The 20,364-nt window shown below is 34.5% G+C and overlaps 4 protein-coding genes across 5 annotated transcripts; 2 read left to right on the forward strand and 2 right to left on the reverse strand.

The window, feature by feature from the left end:
- The first annotated feature begins 842 nt into the window (after nt 1-842).
- LOC140047769 (angiotensin-converting enzyme 2-like) lies at nt 843-2,996 on the forward strand. The gene is made up of 3 exons (XM_072092804.1): nt 843-1,049; nt 1,892-2,056; nt 2,856-2,996. The coding sequence occupies exons 1-3, from the start codon at nt 843-845 to the stop codon at nt 2,994-2,996; spliced, it is 513 nt and encodes a 170-aa protein (XP_071948905.1).
- A 1,328-nt stretch (nt 2,997-4,324) lies between these two features.
- LOC140046304 (angiotensin-converting enzyme-like) lies at nt 4,325-9,077 on the forward strand. Its single transcript, XM_072090889.1, has 10 exons — nt 4,325-4,519; nt 4,881-5,069; nt 5,432-5,529; nt 5,973-6,145; nt 6,706-6,929; nt 7,060-7,204; nt 7,493-7,591; nt 7,759-7,881; nt 8,261-8,439; nt 8,885-9,077. The coding sequence occupies exons 1-10, from the start codon at nt 4,390-4,392 to the stop codon at nt 8,968-8,970; spliced, it is 1,446 nt and encodes a 481-aa protein (XP_071946990.1). The 5' UTR covers nt 4,325-4,389; the 3' UTR covers nt 8,971-9,077.
- A 1,436-nt stretch (nt 9,078-10,513) lies between these two features.
- Nucleotides 10,514-15,631, reverse strand: LOC140047267 (locomotion-related protein Hikaru genki-like). The gene is made up of 7 exons (XM_072092178.1): nt 15,518-15,631; nt 13,542-13,754; nt 12,564-12,875; nt 12,226-12,408; nt 11,630-11,818; nt 11,325-11,414; nt 10,514-10,870 (listed from the first exon to the last, which is right to left on the reverse strand). Exons 1-7 carry the CDS (start codon nt 15,567-15,569, stop codon nt 10,839-10,841), a joined length of 1,071 nt encoding a protein of 356 aa, XP_071948279.1. The 5' UTR covers nt 15,570-15,631; the 3' UTR covers nt 10,514-10,838.
- Nucleotides 15,632-16,369: 738 nt separating this feature from the next.
- Nucleotides 16,370-20,057, reverse strand: LOC140046305 (microtubule nucleation factor SSNA1-like). 2 transcript variants are annotated; one of them, XM_072090891.1, is made up of 4 exons: nt 19,903-20,057; nt 19,294-19,493; nt 18,607-18,702; nt 16,370-16,871 (listed from the first exon to the last, which is right to left on the reverse strand). In XM_072090891.1, exons 1-3 carry the CDS (start codon nt 19,952-19,954, stop codon nt 18,610-18,612), a joined length of 345 nt encoding a protein of 114 aa, XP_071946992.1. In that variant the 5' UTR covers nt 19,955-20,057; the 3' UTR covers nt 16,370-16,871; nt 18,607-18,609. The 2 variants fall into 2 exon arrangements, with proteins under 2 accessions (XP_071946992.1, XP_071946991.1); XM_072090890.1 differs by lacking the exon at nt 18,607-18,702 and having other exon boundaries at nt 16,449-16,871.
- Between the last annotated feature and the right edge of the window lie 307 nt (nt 20,058-20,364).

Genomic DNA, 20,364 nt, shown 5'->3' on the forward strand with positions numbered 1-20,364 from the left:
GCACATTGGTGCTGAGAAAACGATTAGAGGAACATCATACTTGTTTTGTCAAACTTCTAATTTGATAGTGTAAACAGAGTTTTAGGACAATTGTCCAACTAATTTGATAGTGCATACAGAGCTTTAGGACAATTGTCAAACTAATTTGATAGTGCAGACAGAGCTTTAGGACACTTGTCAAACTAATTTGATATTGCAAACAGACTTTAAGACAATTGTCAGACTAAATTTTAGGACAATAATTCGATCAACTTACCTGTTTCCAGTATAATAATTTCAACAGTTATTGGTCCCCGACAATGATGGAACTACCATTGTTTGATATCCATGTGATTGCGTTTGTCTTTATGATAAGTTGCGACTGGAATCGATAGTTCTGGAACAAAAAAGATAACGAAAACTAGAATGTGAAAATGAGATAAAAACAAAATGAAGGAGTAGAAAGGAGTAGGTCGTCTAGGCTACACGTAAATTAGGAAATATTGTGGAAATAAATTAAATTGAATGAATGAATGAATAACAATTCACTTTGATTAAATATTTGTTTGATACATTGAAAACATAAAGGACCTATAGTAACTATCCTGTGATAAATGGCCAATTATAAACCCGCCCCTTAAAAGTTATAGGCCTATAGCCTAGTTTTAAACAATATTGCTTGTCCATAAATTGACATCTTTTGACGATGTTGATACAGTTAGATAAGAAATTGTCAATGGTTAAGTTATCAGCGAATTATACAATCAACAAAATAATATTTGACCCTTATATCTTGTTATGGTATAATAACATCCAGTACGTCGTCTGATTTGTTCCACTACAACAGTTACAAGTGAAGAGACATGGCATCCAGACATCGACTTCAACCGTTTCACCTCTTTGGCCTGTTTTTACATTTGTTTGCGGTGACTTTAGCTTCATCTAACGTTGAAGAAGTCAAGGCATTTCTTACTTATTACGAAGAACATGTGAGTGATATTTATTTTTCACAAGCAACAGCTCAGTGGAACTACTACACCAATATCACGGATGAAAATTCGCAGAAAGCGGTAAGTTAGTTAAAACTTTGTTGGTGTAAGAGACACCAGCAAAGAACATCCCCTCGCCCTCGCCCCGTCAAAATAATCCTAAATCCCGGCGCCCTTTAGTGGGCTTTGTGTCCCAGAAGAGATACTTATACTGTGAGTCCTAGTATTAATATTGTCACAAACATTTTGTGGTTCTGGGGTTTTAGTTTTTTTATAGGGCCCACTTTAACATAATTCTTATTGAGTGTCATCGCTCCATCGGTCCCTGGACGTTATATTAGCTTAGGCTAGGCTATTATGTATTATACACTTAGAACATTTTGATGGGAGACATTGTTATGTACACATGACCCATTTCGAATGGAAGGTAATAGTCGTCGTCGGTAATTGAATTATACATGCATTTTAGGGCATTTTTGTTCATTTGTGCAAATAAAATGTCATAGAGTAACTCTAGCTGCAGAAAAAAACTTTGACGCAATACAAGAATGATTTTTTAAAATGTGATTGCTCAAAATGACAAATTTGCGCGAAGAAGCCAAATACCCAAGCATGCGCACCAACCCCGCTTGTTTGGATCCTTAAGGATCGTTAAGCAGTATTCCAAAGAAGAAGAATGTTTGTATGCGAAGAAATGGAAAGGGGGATCATCATATCGAGTTTCAGATAAAGAAGAAGCGGCTTCAAATTATAATACAGCCTCTGTATATAACAAGGATTATCCAGCAAAGCAATTGTCAAACTTTCATAACCCTCACAATACGTCTGCAAATAATGAGCTAATACTTTGTAATGGATAAATGGTGAGTAAAGTTTATATGTTGAATAATAATGCATACTTTTGTATTGCCAACTCTCTATAGGTAGATGCTGATGTGGCGGCGTCTGGGTTTATAATCGATGCATACGTGAACGCTAGTCGATTCGATGCAGCCTCGTTTTCAGCCGACATTCAAAGACAACTGAAATTCATAAAGGATGTCCAGAACTACGCACTTGCAGTTGAAGATGAGGACAAATTTCGCACAGTAATAATACTGTCTACTATTTTTTTTAAAATAAAATACGTACTGCAGTACACAGTACCGTACAGTACCGTGTATACCATCGCATATAAAATTAATGTGTAAAGTGATCGCGATGAACATTGTTATATTACATAGTCCCATTAAGGGGATACTTTCGGGGAACAATCAAGGTGTTCGCTTTACAGGCTTGTTGTCCACTGAATAGTGGTTTGTCTGAAGTGTAATAATTAGAATAAAGTGGAAAATTAATTTCATCCTCAAAAACCATGTACACATCTGCGTGTTCTACATGATAGAATGCACTGTTTACATTATTATTCTGTACATACAATGTATGTTGAATTCTATTACTTGAATTCAATATCAAACGAGTGGACAATATTTCTATACGTTTCAGATATACTTGACTGTGTTTGAACGAACCTTGCCCCCAATTAGGCCTACTTATGACACATTGTATCAATAACTCATTGACTGTCTGAGATCCCATAGAGATGAAAGTAGTGTTAAAATCTGATAAAACGAACAGGCCTACTAAAAATCGATTATTTCAATAAATTATAAGCCTCTTGCTGTTTAACAATTTAGGAAAATCCAGAAAATACATATTAAGAAACCACATAATTTATGAAAAGTTCATAAAAATGTTGAGACATGACAGGCAGACAGACATGTTGCTTAGCGAATCCGTATTAAAACAGATAGCATCATAATAATTATTATTATTACTCTAATTATGGATTGATGATGTCTTTAAACATTTACATACATTTAATCTTCATTCATTCTTTATTTCCAGTTGACTGATATAATTGCTAAAATGAACGGGAATTACGGGTCTGGAGAGGTTTGTAAAACCAACGGAGAGTGCTTAGCTCTCGAGCCAGGTAATGATGATGTCCGTAAGGTGATGCGTGGAGACCGGCTAAATCACATATAGTCAATCAAAATGTATTTTAGTTCGAGTAATTGAGTAACTGCATATTTATTTTACGATATATTTTTATACAACGTAATATGTCTTTCCATATGTACATGAAGTTTTATTATTTTCAATTTACAATGAGAACCCATCGGTATCTGAATCTTACAGTACTGTATGTATGTAACTGTGCTGGTATAAGAGGCTCTTTGATTCTCACACAGTATCAATATATTGTTTAAAAACCAAACACTTCAAAATTGGGTAAATATGATATTTTACAAGAGTGGTATTGATTTGTTTTTATCAAATCCTTGCTTCTAAAAAAATCGTGAAATTAAAAAATGGATATTGCAAGGTTGTATTTAGTTTTTTAAACCAGGGATGACCATTATTATTATTATTATTATTATTATAGCATTTTTTTATTTTATTTTTTTATTTATTTATAGCATTAAAGTAAAAGTTGCTCAATGCGGCTTCGGAAGCTTGCAATATTATAGAGAACATGAAAAAGAAACATTATGCATTGTTTCGTTAGTTTACTGAATATGATTTCATTACATTCAGAACAAAATCAGTATACATTCATGCAAATTGGTTTTGTAATTCTACTCAGATTCATTATTACGAATAAATTTCTATTCATTAGCCAACAGTGAAGAGTGAGATATCACTCGTCTTTGATTAGCCTCTCAACTGACATAGCGTCTTAAAAACTTTCACACGTTTGTGAGCTATCAGTAGAATAAACATCTCATATACTGCGCTTTGCTTGGCGCAAGCACGCTAGCAATAATATTGTCTTTTGCAGCAACTGTTTTGTTCAGCAATATGAACTTAGTTAGGTAGTTATAATCTATGATGCGATGCAATTTCTGTTTTTTTTTTCTGTAAAGCTTATTTCGCACTACTCGGACGCAACGCAAGGACGTAATCGCGCCGCATCACAACGCGATGGATCACTCTCTGACTCACTCCCCCACTCACTCCCTCCCTCCCCACTAACTCATACTCCCCACTCACTCACTTAAGTTCGCTTACGTCCAAGTGGGAACCAATCTCTACGATGTGAATTTCCGATATTTTGGTGAAGCTTGTATGGTAAGTTGACCAATCATGACGCGTCACGACCCAACTGTCACTTCTGATTGGTCAACTACAGTAATTTGCGTTGCGCGTTCGCCATTGCGTAAAGAGTATTATACTAAAGCTATGTCTACACTATCAAACTTTTTTTGACAAAAAAAATGTGATGTGCCCATGGGGACATGATGATGCATATCACTACCAGATTTTGCCACCTCACTCTATTTTGTCAAACTAGTTTGATAGTGTAGACAAAGCTTTAGAAAATCTGTTATATATTATATAATAATTTTTCTGTTTAACACCAGGACTTGAAAAGATTATGGCAACTTCTAAGGATTGGGATGAACGAGTTTGGGCGTGGAAAGGATGGCGGGACGAAGTGGGTCGAGCTAACCGGCCTCTTTATATCGATTATGTCGATTTAAAAAATGAAGCTGCAAACATACTAGGTGAGTGATCACCCAGCAGAGCCCATGTTTCGTGCAATTTTTGATCAGGAAAATCGCATTCTGTTGTATACGGTAGTTTACCTAGGACTAAGATCCTCTGTGTTTGCTTCTAATGTCCAACATTTTAGACTCTGGAAAAAAAAAGTTTCAACTAACTATAGGCCTAACTAAAATCTATCTCTTACCGTGCCATAACATAAAACAATTTTAATTTTGGTATTAATCTAACGAGGAAGGAAAGGCGACACAGAGAACAGTTACGAAGTGATTTGTTTATTGTTGTTTTAAGGAAGATTTAAAGAAGGCAGCTGTTGGCCTACAGTAGGCTTCTAATAATTTTCTGATAATTCTATAATCACAGGCTTTAGCGACACCGGTGAGCAGTGGAGGGCACATTACGAAACAGACACCATAGTCGATGATGCCAAGGCTCTTTACGAGGAAATTCTACCACTTTACAAACAGCTACATGCGTATGTTAGACGAAAGCTTAAGAAGGTCTATAGTGAAAATGTGGATTTAAAATCTGCTCTCCCTTCAAACATATTAGGTAGGCCTACTACCGCGCTAGAGCGGAGTTATAGCTTGGTAGTTAAGATGACCGATTCCGCTTTCTGGATTCCAATCCTGTCAGAGGAAAAAACATCTCCACTCCCAAATATTGATTTAAGACTTTGTTTATGAAGAGCACGCTATGTTTGTACTGTGAACAAAACTACCACCTTTAAGAAGAATAATGAATGAATTCGCTTATTGCTATCCCTGGCAATTACTCTATACACATTAATTATCATTATCGAAAGATATTAGGTTTAAGATGTTGACAACTGACAGTTGCATATCACTCACCAAAAAAATAATTATTTGAACGTACCCATTATTATAATGTACTATTAATTATGTATGTCATAGGCGACATGTGGGGGAGATTTTGGGGTGAAATATATGACGTTGTAGAGCCGTATTCTGATGCAACAAGTGTTGATGTAACACCAGAACTGATAGAACAGGTAAGTGCTAATCTATACATTTTTATAAAATATGAAACGACGGGGATTTTTGTAGTCGCAAAAGACAGTAACGGTAACAGTAACTTCACGTATACCGATAGTATTAGTGGTAAGTTTTTTTTATAAGTTTTATTTTAAACTTGAAAAAAAAAGAGGCAGGTTCTTAAAATAATAATTATTTTTTGTCTTATGTAGGTTCATCCCACTTTTATTTCCGTGATATAAATTTTCATATTAATACAGTAATCTATACATATTTTTTTTTTAAATAATTATTATATTAGGCAAGTGACTCGATTAGAATAATACTTTTACATATACAGATACTGTTGTGAAGAGTAAAAATAACATTACCTCTCAAGAAAAACAATGTTTTCTTTATAATCTAATCATTCCACCATACCACTACTTTATGATATGAATTTTACTGTATATTTTGAAAGGGTTATACTGCACTCGAAATGTTCAACCTATCAGATTCGTTCTTTGTTTCACTTGGTCTGCAACCGATGCCCGAGCCATTTTGGGCTAAAAGTATGATTACGAAACCAACGGATGGAAGAACCGTTGTGTGTCATCCTACGGCGTGGGATTTTAGTAACAGGATAGATTTTAGGTAAGCAAAACAATCCTAATAAAATACAAAAACATCTGACCAATTACTCAAAACCCTGATGCAACGCTACTCCACAATCGTTACAAAAGATAACAAAATATGTAAGCCTGGTCTAGTGACATCTAACTTATCAAACTTTTATTTAAACAAGGCCATAGACATGGATGCAGTCGCGTGCTCACGTTAGTGTTTACCGACCAACCGATCGACCAACCGACCGATATAGTGAGCTGTAGAGTCGCCAAGTTTACTACCGTTTGGGGATGTGTGTGATGTATTTTCAGTCTGTAGCATCACATGATAACAGACTGTTATTTGATTCGAATCTTCTCAGCGAACTACGCTGTCACGAAGATGCTACGTCTATAGGCGTAGTTTTCTACTGAACGTTCTGTCAAAGTTTTTCAACTGGCCTATAGCATACAAACTGCGGAAAACTTTTATAGCAAAAATTGGAGTTTGCTGAGTTTATAAACTAAGTTTCCTATAGTCTAAGGCTTAAGTTTTATCTTTAAATTCGAATTCTAAATAAATAATAATGTGTTTCACCTTATTCACAGAATCAAGATGTGCACAGAGATCAATATGCAACATTTTTTAACAATTCATCATGAGATGGGTCACATACAGTATGATCTTCAGTACGCCCCTCTGCCTTACGTATACCATGATGGAGCAAATGGTGCCTTCCATGAGGCCGTAGGCGAAGTTATGTCTACATCAGTTGCCACTCCAAAACACCTCAAGAAAATAGGCCTCTTAGATATTGAAGACACAGATTATAGTAAATTAATCTTGCTTTATTTTGCTATGCGAATACAATGATCTGAATCAGACGTTTTCAACTTCGCAGACGAGTAGTCTGCGTCTGTCAGCTTTAAACTGTCTTTTGACCGCCATAAATTCTCTTTTAGAAACGGATATCAACTTTCTTCTGAAGCAGTCGCTAGATGTAATTGGTACATTACCATTTAGCTACATGATAGATCAGTGGCGATGGGGAGTGTTTGCTGGAGACATCACGCCAGAAACGTACACCGAAGAATGGTGGAAAATGAAGTAGGTGTATTAGAATTATTCAGAGGGGTGACGCCTACTAAAGCTTGGTTCTCATATTTAATATCGTACCCATAGGTTCAACGAAAACGAGTTGACAAATCACAAGCGACAGTTCGGATGACCCATCGCGTCGTGATTGGTCAAATTGCGCTTAACACCCTTGCGTTGCGTCTAAATGGGAACCGAGGACTAATGGCCTACGGTACTATTTTTAGTGCATGTGGTATGCGGTGAACCACCATATTCAATTACACATAGATTTATTTCCTTTTTTCTTTTCTTTTAAAGATTGGATCTTGTGGGAGTCGTGCCCCCTGTAGCACGAGAGGAGAGGGATCTTGATGCCACTGCACTTCTGCACATTATCTACGACTATCCTTTTCTCAGGTTTGCAATTTTGGGTCGTCAGTTTTCATTTTATGCATTTCTTAAAGCAATTATATTTTAATTTGTTTTACCAGTAAAATATTAATTTACGGGGTGCCAAACAACATGACATGAATATAGATAGTGTGTCGTTGGCGCCCCGTATAATACGCTTTAAATGTTTGCAGGTACTTTTTAAGGACAATAATCCAGTTTCAGTTTTATGAAGCAATGTGCAATGCCTCGGGTCACCAAGGACCGTTATACAAATGCGATTTCTACGAATCAAAAGAAGCGGGAAAACTTCTTGGGTAAGAACAATGGAATTTACATTATTTGCGAATGTATATGCCTAAAGCTCCGTCTAAACTATCAAACTTCATGTGAAAAAAAAAGTGATGTGCCCATATATTGACATGGTAATGTCATATCATGACCATATTTGGGCATATTACTACCATATTTAGGCACATCACACCTATTTTGTCAAACTAGTTTGATACCACCTTGATTAAGAAAGACATCGTAGTCGTAACAATACATAATATGTTTCTATTTATGATTTTTGTTAACTTAAAAATTGAGGAAATTATCGAGCTATCATAGTTTATCAGTGTGCAGAGATTATGACATTATTCATGTTTTACCGTAAGGTTTTGCTGTACATATTGTTCAATTACAAATTTCTAGGGACATGCTAAAACTTGGAAGAAGTAAGCCATGGCCTGAAGCAATGGAAGCTATAACCGGACAGCGGGAAATGTCTGCTAAGCCCCTGTTGCAATATTTCGAACCTCTGAGAGAATGGTTAGAAGAAGAAAATAAACGTAACGACGAATTTATTGGATGGGAAAAAACATGGCGACCATGTAAGACATTTTATTTCCACTTTGAGGATTTAATCGTAGTCTACATTAGCAAATAACAACATTTTTGCTACTGTACTAGACTTCTGCAAACTTCTTTTCTGCAGTTGTAAACTGGTTTACACTGACACTTTTGTTTCCAAATGCCCAGTTTGTCAAGAAAAATTTCAAAGTTAGACCAGTCCTTCAACAAACCACATAAATAAGGTTGTACAGTATTAACATTAGTTTGCAAACACGAGAGCAAACTCGGAATTTGCCATCACAAACTTGGTAAAGTTGGCTTTCTGCAAAAAAATTACACATTTCTAGCGTCTTTGAACTCTCCATTTCATTCTGTAAAGTTCTGCATTTATAAGCATAATCCTAATTATTTCGTAGAAAATATGTTCATGCCTTTTTTTTTGTAGTTAGATAAAAGTAACCTGTTTATCTTTTACCGTTTCAGATGACACGAGCAGCGGTACCCGATTTGTGCCACTCTTTGTTACTTTTGTTATGTTGCTCTTCAATCAATTAGTTGTTGCTGAATAGGAGTTATTTAAATCTGAGACAACAATCTGTCTCGGTTTCAAACAACCAAGACAACATGTAAACAACAATCACGTGAGGTCATAGGTTAATACATTTAACCTATGACCTTAAAACTATTAGTCCTCCCTTGTGTACACCTTTATATTATAAAAAAAAACGTTGTATTCAAATATATAGCTCTCTTTTTCATTATTAATCTGGATTCTTGTTTTGTGTAACTTTTAATCGAAATTCTTTGAAATGTTATAGATTTACAAGTGTTCATATTGTTTTCTAATTAGATGTTTGTGTTTTGTTTTTAAATAAGTTTTATTTGTAGATTATATTGCATATAAAACTACTTTATACTGAATTTGAATTTTGATATGTTTTGTTTTTGTATGGTGAATATTATTATAAACTGATATTTAAAATTGGAAATAAATGTGATTTAAATAATGATTGGATGTTAGATTTGTTTATTTACGAAACATAACATCACAGATTCTTGAACCGATTCTAAAACCCTGTTTACATCAAAAGTGTGATGTGCCCACATTTGGTAGTAATGAACAAATATAGTATATTAATATGATATGACATAATCATGTCCATATATGGGCACATCACATTTTGTTTATGTTACAAAAGTTTGATAGTGTAGACAGAGCTTTAATCGTGTAGTGTAAGTTTAAATGTAACACTATATTGGTCAATGAATCTTAACTGTATTAGAGTTTTATCGCTAAGGTAACAGTCGAATAAATATGAATGAATATTATGTATTTATACTGAATTTGAATTTTGATATGTTTTGTTTTTGTATGGTGAATATTATTATAAACTGATATTTAAAATTGGAAATAAATGTGATTTAAATAATGATTGGATGTTAGATTTGTTTATTTACGAAACATAACATCACAGATTCTTGAACCGATTCTAAAACCCTGTTTACACCAAAAGTGTGATGTGCCCACATTTGGTAGTAATGAACAAATATAGTATTTTAATATGATATGACATAATCATGTCCATATATGGGCACATCACATTTTGTTTATGTTACAAAAGTTTGATAGTGTAGACAGAGCTTTAATCGTGTAATGTAAGTTTAAATGTAACACTACATTGGTCAATGAATCTTAACTGTATTAGAGTTTTATCGCTAAGGTAACAGTCGAATAAATATGAATGAATATTATGTAGTTTTTTTAGAGATACGACTGTCGCTACTGCTTTCTGTCGACACTCTCGTTCAAAGAGTTAAGGCCCATTTACACTAGGATGATAACGATCGACGATAAATAGACAAATATGCATTTTTCATACATAAAACTAAAGAAATATAAAAACCTTTTTTTATTTATCATGACGCCATTTGATTGGAATTAAAAAAATATTATTATTATCAAAGACAGCATATATTATTATCCTGTAGATCTCTAGAACTAAAACCTTTCTAATTTCTCTTGTTTTATGTAAAAATAAAATGCATGCTTATATATTTATTGTCGATCGTTATCGTTCTAGTGTAAATGGGTCTTTGTCCCAAACCTAAATTACACACATTACACACCTTTGGTTGGTATACATTTATTATCAACATGAGTTGAGATCTGGGCTTTTTACTACAAATGTAATATTCAGGAAAACCAAATTACTTTGATGGAGTATTGGCCAACTGCAAAAGAGTACCCGAATTTTTTACTTCAACATTAAGTCCTCGAAATTAACTACGACTCAAGAATAGAAATATTTTGTATTATGTATTTATTGTTGTTATATTTTGTATCAATTTGAATTAGAAACTTATACACATTATGGAAATGTGATGAATTCATAGCCAATCGATCAGCATGTAGTTATGGTAACCAACTTTGATGAGTTCAATTATAATATGGAGAAGAATCTGGTGAAACTGTGAAATTTAAAACAAAATTGCAACATGTTATGCTTGTTCAAATGCGGTTTGGTAAACCCTAATATAATCCAGGATACAATATATCATTGGTAGTGCAGATGAGTTCCTTAGGAGATGATAAATATTAAGCTCTTTTCACAATGAAAGTACGTGGGGGGGGGGAGAGGGGGTTGAGGAGATTAAGAGGCCTAAAATTGAATATCCTATCATTTGCATTGTAATTTTTCGAATTTGTGGTCCTCTTTTATGCCCGTCTCTATGAATGACTGTATAAAGCTCTGTCTACACTATCAACTAGTAGTTTGACAAAAAAGTGTGATGTGCCAAAATATGGTAGTGATATGCCCAAATAGGGTAGTGATATGACATCATCATGTTCATATATGCCACATCATTATTTTTAGTCACAAAAAGTTTGATAGTTTAGACATAGTTTTAGTATAATACTCACATGAGGACGAGGTATCACTAGGTTCATATTCACTTTCTGGACTGGAATTAGACTCGACAGGAGGCTCTGTAGTAGGAGCGTTAGTTGGATCTACATGTGAAGTTCAATATTAAAAGTGTTACGTCAAAAAGTCGATTTTTTGTAAGAAAGTGTTCTTGTTTTAATATAACCATTAAATGGCCGAACGTGCTTATTTTATATAAAGGCAGTCAAGGCATGGTTATTAGTGGTCCATCGTACCGTAAGATTACCAGATCACTTGATTATTTGTCGGGACGGTGTGATAGTGATACGATATAACTTACCTGGTCGACAGCCTTTCGGAAATTTACCAGACCACTCCAGCGACGGCAGGCATTCCACGGAACGTAGGTCTTCGCCCATAATATGGAAACCAACATCACAGAGAAACCCAAGGGAACTACCGACGTGGAAATCACCGCCTATTATTCTTCCATTTTTAAACTCCGATGGTGGTGGTGGGCACAGATGACCTAAACATAGATATTGATTGTATATAATTTCATGAAAACTTTCTAAAAAATGGCTAGTAGGATGATTTTAACGTCATATTAGTTTAATGATATACCACCGTAATAAAACATGGTTCCCACAAGCGACGCAACGTAACCTAAGCAACGTAAAGCTTGGTTCCCACTAGCCTAGCGACGCAACGTAACGCAACCTACGCAACGCAAGAAGATGCCCTTCTAATAATTGTGTTTTCCCCCGCCTGCGTGAAATCAAACCCGCGATATATTGCGTCGTCGGTTCCCACTTGTGATTACGTAATACAGCACTTTGCGTCAATACGTCGCTGCGTTGCGTTCTAGTGGGAACCACGCTTTAGTATTTTATCTAATGTAAAATTATTTATTTAAAAAAATCTTTTTATAATTACCAACGCATCTTGGGGGAGGAACATCAAATACGCCTGCCGTAGTACATCTGGCAAACTGCTCTCCTTCCAGACTAAATCCGTTGTCGCACGAATAGACTATCTCGCTGCTCATTGGTATTTGGTCAACGTCTGGATGAGATCTCTCGCCATTCACTGGGGCTTCGGGAACATCGCACATTGGTGCTGAAAAAATGATTAGAGGAACATCACACTATTTTTGTCAAACTAATTTGATAGTGCAGATAGACTGGCTTTAGGACAATTGTCAAACTAATTTTATAATGCAGACAGAGCAGCTTTAGAGGCCCGTTTAGAGGACAATAATTCGATCAACTTACCTGATTCCAGTATAATAATTTCAACAGTCATTGGTTTTTGCTTCTCGTCCATGGCATCGTTACACGTGTACAAGCCGGAATGTGATGGGGTTGGTTTTTTTATTGTCAGAGTTTTCGATGCTCTAAAGTACCTGTTGAAATTTGTTGGAGCTGTAGCTGTTTCATCATAAAGAGTTATCGACAGTTCGGGTTCGCCTACTCGGCATGTTATGTGCAATGGTTGTTTTTTGTCCTCGGCGATGATGATGCTGCCATTGTTCGATATCCCTGTGATAGCGCCAGTTTCTGTGATGAGTTGCGACTCGGATAGTTCTGAAAAAAAACCCATTGCAATAAGAATATATATTATGTATATACTACATTAAACGTGGATAAATAACCGTACCAGTAATCAGTATATAGAAGGCAGACCTACACGTAAATATGAATATTCACACCTGTGCACAAATTAAAAAAAAAAATCACAGCTGGTGTTGTCCACCATGGTAATTATACTTTTATTAGAATTAGTAAAAATTTTGGACCAATTTGTATGTCTCATAATTTCAGTGAGTAACCTCAATTCTTCCAGCAACCCGGCCGAATCACAGATATTACACACACCCATAGGCCTACCGGTGCTCTCCACATGACAATTTGTTTCGCATAATTCATAGGCAAATTCCGTAATATAAACACATGTGGAGCTGTATCATGTTATGTTAAATGGTAGGTTAGTGATACAGGCGTCACATTGAAACACATGGGACCATGTATCACGGAATCTGCCTATGATATCGATCAATGTTGATAATACAGTACCAAGAACCGGTTGCGATCTAAACAAAATGCTAACCGCCGGAGATAAAAGGGTTTATAATAGGCCTACTGATGGTATTTGTCGCAGCCAGACCAAAGATCAAAGGATTATTATGAGTTCCTATCTTGGCAAGGCGAGCTCAGTGTCCTGTTTTTAGATTACCTTGCTCACAAACTTACCGCATGCTGGTGGTGGAGCAGACCAGCTGTCTCCTACGCACTCTCTATTTTGACGGCCACGAAATCTATAACGTCCAACATCTCTGCATCGGCTGACAAGCGTAGTTCCCTCCGGAAACTCATCGTGATCACTCAAACGTAACGGGAAACGGCCATTGATGAAGGTGACCACGTGAGAGTCCTTATCGGGTCTTGGACAATCTCCAGCAACATCTTAAATGTAGAAAAGTAGAGTAAATAAGACAAGGAACTGACGTGTGTCTCAACACCAAGCGTGGTATTGTGATATATTAACTTTCATGGCAACATTAATTTTACTTCATAAAAATAACAATCAATTTTGGTTAGGAAAATGGAAACGAATTCGGACCAGGGACAAGTAGAATTACACTTCCCTGGTACATCCCTAAGGAGTGGCAATTCAGGAAACGAACAAAACAACCTATTTTAAACGGTAAATAAATCGGAAAAAAATAAGAATTTTGTTAAGACTAGTCATGATAGGTAATTAATAACAATGACAAAGGCCTATTGTTCATATAAATTCAGACACTCGATTCTCCGTATTGTATATATGTCCCCAGTAGGCTACCATATGATCCGTATTGCAGCATTACATTTGCCTGGCCCTGCCCTGATAGGGATAATGATGATAGTGGTAATAATAATTACTACCATTAATTGAGCACATAACACTTTTTTTGTCAAACTAGTTTGAAAGTTTATGTAGACAAAGCTTTATACCCTAGCCTTAATACAATAAAGGCAGATTATACACCTGAGATGCTGTTACGGAATATCTCAAACATGGGCAATATTCGTACGTGGAGACGGGAATCAGGATTCAAACTTTTCCGAATTGGTTTTTCTATTTTCTAATCAGTTTTTTTTTCGCTTTCAATAATTGTTTCCTCTCCCAACTCTAGATCCTTGATGATAATCCTTTAATCTGAAGTGGTTACACTCCTTCGGGATGATGTTATCCTATTAATCCACCGTAAATCCATTCATATAGTACTTAGATAAGTTTTCAAAAAGCAAATTTTCTATTTTTATTAAACATTTTTTGCGATTAATTACACAGTAGGCCTAGTTAGAGTGTTTTTTTATGTACTAATTTGTTTTTATATGTAACAATTAAAAGGTTATATCAACAATTGTGACGTGTTCGTACTTTAATTTAACCATAGCATAGTATCATTTTAGGAGTTAAAGTTGCCTCATGTCAAAGTCGACCCTTTCTCGCACTTTCGCAAGGACATTGGGACCGTGTGCTATGAAAGGTGTGGAGAATGATGTTGGATAGATAGAAGGAAAATGATGAATTAATGAGGCGAAATTAGAGCGATTAGGTTAGTCAGTTTAGTAGTGTGGTCTGATGTAAAATGTGTGTCAATTTATTAGAAAATGACAATTATCACCACTAAGGCATATGGCGCCCGGAGGGAGATACTCTGAAATCAAAGCAATTAGAACAGTATTTGTATTCGTGTGTAATTTAAATTTAAAAAACATCATACATTAGTTTTTACAACCAGAGCACGCGTCAGGATTTGATTTTTTTTGTTGGTGCATTAAAATACTTTGAAATAAGGTAAACACATAAACACAAATCAGCCTCTCGAAATAAACAGTACAATACTGTGATTCTTTAATGAGACCCGCAGACAAAAAACAGTAGAATTTCACTTAGCTAGGATGAGGGGAGAGAGAGAGAAGTAGGCCTAGAAGATAGAAGTGGGAATTATTGATGAAGACAGAATGGAAATAAACCGGGAGAGCTGGAGAGAAAATGTATGGCCTTGTGTCCAAAGAGGGAGCAGAAAGAGGGAGCAGGAAGAGGATAGATGATGAGGCAATTCTTTAACGATAAAGAACAAATCTGAAACGACGAATAATTAACAGTCTATATGTCTTTAAAAAAAGTTGTTTACAAACACCTAAAAGATGTTTTAATGTTACATTGACAAACTAACCTTTAATAAAAATAGCTCCGATCAGCATAAACACAAAATTTAAGCAATACATCTTGTGTGTAGTTTCTTCTATCCTGTTGTAGTTTCACTTTTTAATAGCTCTGCTATTTATCAGTTCTTTCGCAGGAAACTGCCAAACCCTGGATTAGGCCTACTACACGGCAATGGCTTACTATTCGATGATTTAACTTTCATACCACCTTTTCATGAATAGTCAGAACTGTTACTACATGATTCTGATTAAATACCGCTTTTGATGGTATATATTTAGCCGTTTTGGTAACTTGGAAATAGTATGGTTCAAATCTCTCTCTAGGTACATGCGCCTATATAAATGGCAAAAGCCTTCCTATATACTTTCTAGGCGTATAATATGGTATATTATTTAGCCGTTTTGGTAACTTGAAATAGTATGGTTCAAATCTCACTAGGTACATGCGCCTATATAAATGGCAAAAGCCTTCCTATGTACTTTCTAGGCGTATAATATGGTATATTATTTAGCCGTTTTGGTAACTTGAAATAGTATGGTTCAAATCTCTCTCTAGGTACATGCGCCTATATAAATGGCAAAAGCTTTCCTATATACTTTCTAGGCGTATAATATGGCGCCAAGTTATAAGATACGGTAGCTAATGTTATTTTGACAACTTTGTAACATGACCACATGTTATCATTTTGCCATTTTGCTAACTGTATACATTTTCAAGTATCAAATGTATCATTTGATTGGTTTTATTCGGTTCAATAAAATAACTAAAAAAACTATTTAAAAAAACAGTAACAGAACCAAGAAACAAAATTTTACCCAGGATAAAGTTGTATATGTTTTATACTAGATTCTGTGTGACGTTTTTTGCCTGAAAATTGTGATTGAGTACTGTATGATATTATACGTATGAAACGCCTAGTCTTCATTAAACTCATATAATACAAGTGAATACAAAAAAGACACATTATTTATTGTCATTCTACACTATTGTACATAAGGCTAGCAATTCATATCAAAAACTGAATGTCTTGTCCTTTTAACAAGCATAAAAATGATTTGTAAACTCATTGTCAATTTTGTTATATCATACAGGACTTTCTACAATAATTGAAAAAAAAAATCCAATTTTATATGATGAAATAAATATTTTAGTAGTGTAAACAGTGTAAAATAATTTTATTGTTTTTATATATACAGTATTTCATTTATTTTTATTGAAACAAGATATCAGAGATTATTGACCTATGATGTCTGTCCTTATCGTCCGATTGACGTTGAGCTTATGCCACTAGCCGCCGGCTTGTCTATAGAACTAGCTTCTCGTTTGAGCACGTGCAGTAGTGTTTGTGAACTTTCTATAATCTGAAAGATATCAAAATTATAATTAGGAGTGGGACAAAATATTGTTAGAAAATTACACACATTTAAAAAAAAATTAATGTTAAGGATGTATTATATTTTTTTAGGAAACACAAAATCTATGCCTCATTATACTGTAATATTTACTGGCCATTTAAGTGACCTTTGACCCCAAGACTAGCATGTACCTTTCCATCTATATAAATTATTGCAGTGTGTTTTGCTATTAGATAGAAATAGAAGAAAAATCCACTATTAGTAAGATTTTTATCATACAAAAAAAAGATTTTGTAATGGATATAAGCAACATTAGAAATAGTACTGTAACTAATGATAAAGTGAAACATTTACTTTAAATTAATATTACTTTATTATTTTCTTTGCAGAGTGACTTTTTAAATGTGTAAGTGTTGAAATTATTTGTATATGTGCCCAAAAATCTGTTGCCAAACTAATTAGTTCTAATGAATAATTAGCAACCATCACCAAAATATATTTATCAAAATATTTTTTAAATTATACAATTGAAACTTTTTACCAAGCACCCATGCATATTATTTATTATTATATTTATAATCAAATTGACATCATGATCTACTCTACCAACCTATGATACTATATATCATGGTTTTGTTTAGTTGATTATTTAGAATAAATGTTCACCTAATTTTTATTGTATGAAATCTTAATATTTACATTATTTATTTCTCTCTGTACAGATTTTGTGTAAAAAAAGTGCCTAAATATGGTAGTGATATACTTAAATATGGTGGTGATATGACATCATCATGTCCATATGGGCACATCACAGTTTGATAGTGGACAGAACTTTAGATTTGGTAAAAATACTACGCTACAGTAAATTAATTTCACTCTAGAACTCTAGACACTTTGCATTCACATTTGTTCTGTTTTACATAACAAGTGTGAAATGAAGATTTTCAGAATACAAATCAAAACATTTGGATTTAAATGTAGAATCATTCTATCTATTCAAACAGCTCAGAAGAGCATAATCTACCAAATGAAACAAAGCTATACATAAAACAGGATGTTAGTAATTGTTCTAGGGTAGTTTTGATTGCACTAGACACACCTTACTAAATAATCTTTTAAACTACAATTAGAAATCTGTATGGCCAGGCATTAATTGTTCTCAAAATGCACTGGGTAACAGTTCATAGCAGCTGTCGTTCATTTCAGCTTGCCATACTTTACCTAAAAGAAAAATACCACCCCTTTGGCTTTAGGGATTAAAAGCAGGGAGATCTAAAACTAATTTGTTTTAAATCTCTCTGGTAACTAAAAGCAATGAGAAAAAATTCCAGCCTATTGTACTCAATTGTATTTATTTATTATTTCACTATACTGGGTAGCCTCTTCAGTCAAATACTATTCTCCTAGAGTAATGGTGAATAAATTATAAATTTAAGCTTATTAATTGGTGACCGAATAGATAAGATACCTTGAATATTAGTATTCCTTCTCATAGACTCCCATTTACACTTATGTTTGGGTCCCAGGACGGCCCAAATCGTAAGTGTAAATGGGGTCTTAGACACCATACACTGTGTCTACATCTCAGTAGGGTAAGAACAATTCAAGATACAAATTTTTATATTATTCTTTGTAAACATGTGCAGTGCAATCAAAAGTACTCTACTAAATAATCTATAACTACTGTACCACTCCAGTGCACAAAAAAAAATTATTTATAAAGTTATTAATTTTTCAGCACCTATTAACTTTTTGTAAATTTTAAATGTCCCTTATCTTTCAAAACATCTGCCTCACTCTTTAAGACATTTAACAACGTATGAGAACTTTCAATTATCTGTGGGATGGAGGAGATATTATAGTTCATTTGTATGTGGTAGGTAGAGAGAAAACAAGTTTGCCCACAGCACTTGAAAGACGGCTCATTTACATTGTACTGCATGATTGTGGGTCACACGGCATGCAATACTATGCACTATTGAACTATTGTTCAATAGTAATTAAAAACAATTTTTTTTGTGTATGAAAAAATACAGCGCTTCCTATTAATGTACTTCTGCCACAGTGATTGAAGTGTGACCTCGTATCGCAACAGAAGTACATTTTTGGAGATCGTTTGTATGATTTTAATTAATTATTAGGAATATATTCACAAGACATGGAATCGTTGCCATTGGATAAAAACAGAATTAGCCCAGATGATTTGCCTGTAGAAGTGTTGTAATAATGAAATATATAAAATATAACCTTTCATCATTTACCCCATTATTTGTACCATTCTAGTAGAATTTCTACTCATTACATTTTCACCTGTGTGTCATGTAAAAATGAACGGATAGTCAGGTAAAGGTAATAAAACAAAACTTATAATTAATTATTATTAAGATAACAAGACAAAAGATATCTAATATTAATATTATTATTATACCTTCATGTATGCTGCTTCAGTTTCAGCTATTGTTTTATCAAATTCATTTCTCATTGCCATTTTCTTTGCTAAACTTTCATTTACTTTTGCTAGTTTCTCTGTCAATATCCTAACATCATTTTGAATTTTCTGCTTCTCTTCTTCTTCTGACAATATTTGTTTATGCAGATCATCTCTCTTTACACATAACTCTTCGATACCTATAAGTAAAAATTATCGATCAATAAAGAAAACATTTGCAACTAGGCCTAGGCCTATTTCTGCATGTCTCTCACTCTCTAATCTGATTTTTTTTAAAGCATTCACATACATGCTGCACAGACAGCGCGGTATGGCGGGTAAGTGACTGTGAAGTCGGTGTTAACTATCAAATTATATATATATATAATATACCTCATATAGTTAATAGGTCTAGACTTAACAATACATGGCACTCTAGGTCTAGCCCATCTAGGCCTGGATGTGTGTGGTGGTTTGGTACAAAACAAAGCGCGTCGGCGGCCGGCGTTGGGTTTGGGTTGGGGGCTTCCTGTTTAGGCCTAGGCCTAGGCCTAGGCCTACTAGCCTTTATTGTAACGACCGTAAACACCACATTACCCTAACACTTACATTTCACAAGTTCATTGTTGTAACTCTGAAGCGCAGCACCTTGTTGAGACATTTATTACGTATGAAATCGTCTTTTTTGTAAGTTTTAGACGTACGTGCACAACTTGTTTACAAATGGCGATAAATTTCCCAGGGCAACAACTTTTTACGCGCCACATAAATTGGTGAGGGCGACAAACACACTCCAATGTGATGTTTTTGTGGGATTGAGTCAGATACTTTGTGAATAAATCGTAATAAAAAAAAAACTAGACTTACTAACTGATTTGTTTCAATATGTTTGATTATTTAATGGATGTTGTGTAAGCATTGCATTTCAAATATGTATTAATAGAAAATTATTGAATAAAGTCATTGAAATGATGAAGCGTAATTTTATCTTGATTGTTTCTTAAAACAGGAAATTAAATATTTGGCAAGTAATGATGTTCCCAGTAGTGAGGTAATAATATATCGGATGTT

The sequence above is a fragment of the Antedon mediterranea genome, chromosome 4 (assembly GCF_964355755.1).
Source record: "Antedon mediterranea chromosome 4, ecAntMedi1.1, whole genome shotgun sequence".
NCBI lineage: Eukaryota > Metazoa > Echinodermata > Crinoidea > Comatulida > Antedonidae > Antedon > Antedon mediterranea.